The 7026-nt window shown below is 35.5% G+C and overlaps 1 protein-coding gene across 1 annotated transcript in view; it reads right to left on the bottom strand.

Annotated features, from left to right (window-relative positions):
* Positions 1-667: 667 nt before the first annotated feature.
* Positions 668-7026, bottom strand: part of LOC108363656 (uncharacterized) — a gene marked incomplete at its 3' end in the record, with an annotated part of 25349 nt that continues 18990 nt past the window's right edge. The window contains exon 6 of the mRNA XM_017617083.1: positions 668-826. Coding sequence (XP_017472572.1) covers positions 668-826 — 159 coding nt within the window. The remainder of the gene's footprint in view (positions 827-7026) is intronic.

Genomic DNA, 7026 nt, shown 5'->3' with positions numbered 1-7026 from the left:
TTTAATGTTCGGCTCCGCCCGAACTTAGACTTTCTTACTTGTTCTCCTTTCGTTTGCTTGTACTTAGTAGGGGGAATAATCCCCTTCAAGTTGTAATCTCCTTGTTCCAATAGGCATAAGCTGCAGTTAAGACTCGGTGGAAATAAACTACTGAATACAATTTAAAAAATGTACTACTTTAAGGTTCGTCTGCATTAATAAATGTGTGAGTTTTACAATCAGTTTATAGCAAATTTTACATTTTAATTTCATGGTATGTTTAATTGGTTTAAGTTATTGAATTTTTACTCATATTCATAAAAGTTATGTCTCAATGCGAATCCCGGGATTACTTAAAAAAAAATCCCGAAATCCCGGGATCACAATTTTCCGCATATTTTGGCATCCCTAATACATACATATATATGTATGTACACACAACAGCACTTTTCCACAAATTTCACTAACACTAGCTATGTATAGTACACTCCTTGAATTCGTGCTTTACTTTCGCAGCTCTCCTTATTTTGTCAAATTAATGTTGACTAACTGCGTAAGTGACATTTTTGTGCTTCAGTTTAATTAATTACTGTAATTGGTGTCGTGACCTTTTCAATTTTCACATGACAGTAATACTTTCACTCACTTTAAGTATAATCTTAAGTTGAACTTAACCTACGAAATTTACCTTGTAAATCGACGCGAAATTTGTTGACTAGCTTATTTGGCAGGGCCGCTGATTCCACGCGACATTCAATGTCCCGCGCTAAATCGTCGCGTGACAGCTCGAGCGTTAATTCCAGTCTCGCAGTAAAGAGGCCATCAGTTTCGACGTACGAAGCGGAATCTATTCAAATGAAAAAATTGTAGAAACGTTTTTATCAAATCATACGCATAAATATTTGAGTTGCTTATTATCGATTTTCTAGTTTTATATTCAGGGTCCTAAATATGGCCCCTTTTTCAAAATATATATAAAATATAATATATAAATAAAAAAAGATTTATAAATATGAACGAACTCGGATTTTGGTCCCAAATATCTCGACTTCTGCGCCACCTATCGGTAAACTAAGCAAACTAAATCAGACGATATTTGCAGGATTTGGAAATATTTCGACCCGTGCGCCAGCTACCGGCTAAATTTTGTGTGAAGTTATTTTTTCCATGTAACTAAGGTACGTTCCAAATATGAACAAAATGGGGCTGTAAACACTTGCGCCATCTATCAGATTAGTTTATATTTCATATTGCATTGTCCTTGGGTTCTGGGTCAAGTCTCCGGGTCATCAGGAAATTCGTCAAAAATTTATTGCAAGATTTTACCCAAGCAAACATTCGTACATATATGTATACATACTAGGTCATTAAACCCCCGAGAATTTTAATTATCCCGGGATCAAGGGGTTTTTCAAGAATTATAGGAAGAACAATAAAGAGATATAAAAACTTTTTTTTTTATCAAACAAGACCAAACGGCATATGCTAAACAAATACTTGTACTTCATAAAACAACAACAAATATAAAGCATCTAGCCATTGTCCGCGAGACTAGACTTTATATTGTTACAAGAGTAACCAGCTGAGAAAAACATTTTTCTGACTCTACGCAAAACCACCCCAACAAAATAAAAAGAAGACCAACTCTACCACATTTTAAAAGTTTCTTTCAAGTGCTACCAGATTTTTAGTTTTTGCACAGTTCTTGCATAATCCCCGAAAAAAATCGGTAATCGCTTTTAGTGGTAACGTGTACTAGAAGTCATAGCGTTATAATGCCTTCGAATTCTTTCGCTTCTTTTTGGCATTGCCGGTAATGCAAAGTAGAATGTCCTACAATATTTTATTTGTTCCGCTTCTTTGCTTCATTTCAGGGAATGCAAAGTAGAATATCCTACAATATTTTGTTTATTTCGCTTCTTTGCTTCATTTTGGGGAATGCAAAGTAGAATGCTGCATCGTAGTCAGCTGAAAAATAGAATGAATATCCAAAAATTCTTTTTCTACCGTTACTTTCTGTGCAAATTTGTCTCGCATAAAAATCATGTTTTGCTTTGTTCAATTTGCAGCCAAGTTGAAGTCAGCCAATGAAGTGAAGTACATGAGTGATTTATAAACTAGTATGTGCCTACCAGTTCGACATTTTCGAAGAACTTAAGCGTTCAGCGACATCTGCCTTTGAATTACCAAAGCCTAAAATAAAACGCAATTAATTGCTTTTCTTACAAATGTCGGCTGTGGCGTCACGTGAAGACTACTGGTTCTGATTCTGGGATCGCAGGTTCGAGGCCGCTTGGAGGTGGTTAAGATTTTTAAAGTTAGATAATTATTTCAATTTAAATATAAATAACAAACTTAAAAATCTAGTTGCATTACAAAAAAAATAAACAAATATATGGGAAAAAATACTTGTGCCATAAAAAAAATAGATAAAAAAAAAATATTTTTTTTTTAATTACATTTAAGAATAACAAAAAAACCCTAAATAAAAAATATAAATAAAAGAAATATTATAAAAAAAAAAATTAAATAAAAAAATTTTCCCTGCGCCAGGGCTTGAACCTGGTACCTCAGGCATATCACGCGAGTGCTTTGCTCTGTCGGCCATTGCGACTGTTGGACCGCCGCGAGCAAAAAGGCATACTAATACTTTTCATGGGGGATGAATGGGCAGACTATCTCATCTACTGGTATGATGCTACTAGTATTTCTACTAGTAGATGCTGATGCATAGCCTGACAATTGACATCTCGTAGGACATCGTAATGTTAAAAATACCAGTCGCTAACATTGAAAAAGGATAGAACGTGAACTAGTTGGGCTGAAAAGCAAACTGTTAGAATTCTAGTTCACAACTAGTAGCTTTCCCTGCAGGGTAGATATGTGGCATTTGGCAAAACATTAACAGGCCAGAGTAGGCGAATAAATAGTAAGATATTCAAATAGTCGGGAGTGAAGGGACAAGAAGCTGTAGCAATGCACTTGAAAACTTGAAAACAAATATAGTGCATACGAATGCATGCTTTCTGCAGTGGATGGGTCATATGTATGTATGCCCTTCTAACTTGCTTCCGTAGTTCCAGCTGTCAACTTGAGTACGTTTCTTCATTTCGGTATTTTCCCTATTTCAAGCGCCAATTCATAAGTCAAGTCTTTCGGCGCATCCTTCCTGCTGTTGGCCTGTCACAGCTGCAGCACGATGGGAAGGGGCAGAGGGGCAGAGTGCAGTGTAGCATGTTAGAACATCGAATATAACTGAACAAAAAATATGCATTGCGAATCAGTGGCAGCAACCGACTCTTCAACTTCATAGCGATTGCCTGTCCCAGCTAGATTTGTCTGGTTGCTGGTGGCACTGTATAAAGTATATTTGTTTGTGTTTTTGGCTTAGTTTTGCAGCGTTTTGTACACTGACGTGGTTGCAGTTGCAAGATTGCACTACATAGTCGGCGCGCTGATGTTTTGCTTGTTTAGTTGACAGTTCGGCTAACTGGTAAGTGTGGCATGCAACTTCAGCTTGCAACAAGCCACTTTCGCAGGCGCTCGAGTGCAACTGTGTGATTGCACGTCTCTTGTGAAGCTCTGTTTTATGCACACATCAACACACATTCATACCTAGTAGATATGTATTTATCTACATATATACACCCTGCAGAAAAAATATCAATTGATAAAAAATAACCCACTTATAGTTATGTAGCCTTTTCTATAAAATATATAACTTGTAGTTAGCTACAAAAAGCTAACTTGAAACTAGTTGACAAGTAATGCAGGAGTAATACAGGAGATTTTTTTCTTTAAACGCTTTTCTATTTAAATGTCCTGCACTTCGCAAATACTTTTTCGAATTGAGGACAAATAAAAGGAACATCAAAATTTCATATTATCAGTTTGAAGTTATGTCTGACGAAGTTCGAATATGGGACCACCCTCAGCAGAAAATGTAAACAAATATGAGATGTAATAAAATAAATAAATAAAGATTAAAAAAATCAAAAAAAAAATTTGAATTTCCTATTGATATTTAATGTCCAAAATTAGTTAGTTACAAGTTAGTTACATCAAATGCAAAAGGTAACACCCTATGACTACATCTAGTGCAGAGGTAACCACCCGTCAAAGAAAATATCCAGATAATAGTGACTTTTAGCTCCATCATTAAAGTTAGCTTATAGTTAGATACATTTCCTGCAGGGCAACGACTGTGGTGTAGGGTGTGCGTGCACATGCGATGTCGGTGTGTTGCATAAATTGAAATTGCCACAAAAGCGCAAATTCTGTATTCAAAAAGCATAAAATGCAGCAACAACAATACAAGCATATAGCACTATTGCGAATAACCGAGCAGTGTTGCATTTACAATTGCGTTGCCTCCCAGCTGCTAGCTGCAGTAGTATGTAGTTGTGGCATTGTTGCACAAATCTTGCTGCAATAAAACAAACAGATTCTGTAGTTGCCACTTGGATTACTGCAATTTTGCTGTAAGTTTATATATATATGTATGTACACATAAGCCTGTGTGAAGACGCATGTGTTACTGGCGTAGTTGGTGTGACGTAGTGCCAGTGCTCCTTAAAATACACATGGAAACTTACAATGAATGCTTCAGTCTAGCTCCTCACAAGCAGGTTCTTTATGCTGACGTTGCAATGTACAACAAAATGTGGCACAAATATGTCACATGCATTCTATCAACATTACTTAAGTTGCAATTCAACCACTCCTGCATCCTCCTCAAATGCTTGGCTATATTTTTGGCACACATCACCTTCGTACTTCTCTGTGTTTGGCCTAACAACGCCCAATAGGTACTAATTTCGAAATGGCCGGGATGGACGGTATCGGGAAGTTAAAAAAAAGGTTCGAGCGGGACAGTACCAAAAATTCTTTCCCGACATTCCCGATTAAATTCAATATGATGAAGATATGCACATACGTAGAATAGTTGAGAAAACTATATATATGTCTATATTTAATTGCAGTGCCACAGGAGATCGTTTCAAAATATTTCAAACTTATTTCCTTATAAACTGTTTTAACAGCCATTTAATATAAAATATTGCTTCCAGCAGACTCTTCTACGAGTAAAACTATCAACCAATTTCTCTAACGAAAAACGTATATCTATTTAAAGTTACTTACCATACTTGGTTATATTTTTCAATTTGATCGCATGCGAGGCACAAGAGAAGTAAACGCTCACCGTATACATTGTATGTCAATCGGAACTTGTTTCAGGATGCCTTAAGATGTATATAAAAAAAAAATAGATCAAGAGTTGACGTGTGAGTCAAAGAAACCATTTTTTTTCACTCGTTCCTCGTTCCCAAAATTTTTACCATATGGGTCAGTAAAAGTTAATTTGTAATTTCATTTCTTTTAACAACAATTTAAAATTAGGATTTAATGAAACACAACTGATTTTAAATTGTTGACCTCAACTAGTTTGCAGTTTTTTAAAAGATTTTTATCCAGTGTTAAAGAGTAACTGGAAAAAATCTTTTCAGCTATATTTCTGTCTCTTTTAAATGAGTGGCAGCACTGCAAATTTACAATTTGGTTACGAGTCTAGTACAAACTTAATATACATATGTACCTAAAAGGACGGTTGTAGAACAAAACTAGATGAAAACATGATTGTATGTATTTTGGATTACATCTTCCTTTAACAGATTTTGTACCATATACCATATACATATGTACATATGTATGAATTTAAGTGGAAAAAACTGAAATAAAATATCGTCATTTTGGGAGAAAAATCGTCATAGCGTCATTGGGCTAAAATAACATCAAAATGACCACGAAATCCTCAATTCGGCAAGCTTGTGAGTACTCAGCCGAAGGTTTAAAGTGAGATTATATTATCGTTCACAACCTAGCCGACATTTCATAAATGGTGAGTCTTTAAGAACTATTTTGTTTAGCAAAATGTGTGTCTGCTAATGATATTTTAGTAAAGAGGCGGCAAATGAATTGTTAGTGGTATTTTGTAAAGTCCCTGTGGGGAAAATCTGAACTAGTGCGCTTCTAGTACATTTAGACCCAGCACTGGTTCGCGAGAAATCTATTTTTCATGGAAACAACTGGCGAATTGAACATGGCGATGTCCTAGGAAGTGTTAATTGCCCCCTAATTGTTCTAAATTCGTCACCTTAGATATCGATTTCTAATAAAAAAGTGAAATAAAATAGGTTTTTAAAAGTACCACATTTCTCCGATTTTCAACTGGTGAGGATCTACTATAGGACTGGTTCTTTTTTGGCGATAAAGATCTAGTACGGATTCAATAGTTCACGGTTTCCCTGCAGGGGTACTAATAAAAAACTCAATGCATTATTTTCATATAAAAATAAAAACTTCTTGCTTTTTATTTGGCGGGACCAAAATCGGAATAAGACAGGGAAACACGTTCATATAAGATCCGAGAAAAGATCGAAAGTTCTCCACTGACGATTCGAGAACGAAACTTTGCCTGCCACAAACATAGCGACACGTTGTTTTAAAATATCTGTTTACGGATTCGTTTGTGGAAATCTAGTCGGCACCCCTACATTCCCAAGCAGACTTTATTCGCTAGTCGCTTTAGGTCACGCACTCAATTACAGTTGCCAGATTGTGGAAAGAGCACATGTTTAGCACAATCGCCCATTGAAAACTTAGTTTTTGCATGCGGTGGCAGTTTGCTGATTCGAAAGATTTATATATAATTAATTAATTGCAGATTTTACCATATGTTTTGTTATTACTGCATATCTTTAATCCGATTTTTTGTCATGCATAAGCATATAACAGTGGTCATAAGCAATAATCGCCTAACCGCTTTTACCTTTTTTTCTAAACAAAAAATTAAAGAAATATGCGATTCAAAATAGGTGGCAATGGATATTTAAAATGCCTTCCATTTGATACCCATGTTATGATGTTTTAATCAATTTGTAACTAATTTCGAACAGGTGGCAACCTTATGTCTTCTCTCGTAGATAATGCCTATTCAGATAACCTTAAAATCTAAAACATTATCTGTGTACAAAATTTCGTCAAAAT

Source organism: Rhagoletis zephyria, unplaced genomic scaffold (genome assembly GCF_001687245.7).
Source record: "Rhagoletis zephyria isolate East Lansing unplaced genomic scaffold, Rhagoletis_zephyria_1.1 Rzeph_scaffold_01330, whole genome shotgun sequence".
In the NCBI taxonomy this organism is placed as follows: Eukaryota; Metazoa; Arthropoda; class Insecta; order Diptera; family Tephritidae; genus Rhagoletis; species Rhagoletis zephyria.
Note: the sequence above shows the minus strand (reverse complement) of the source record. Positions and strands in the feature narration are given on the sequence as shown.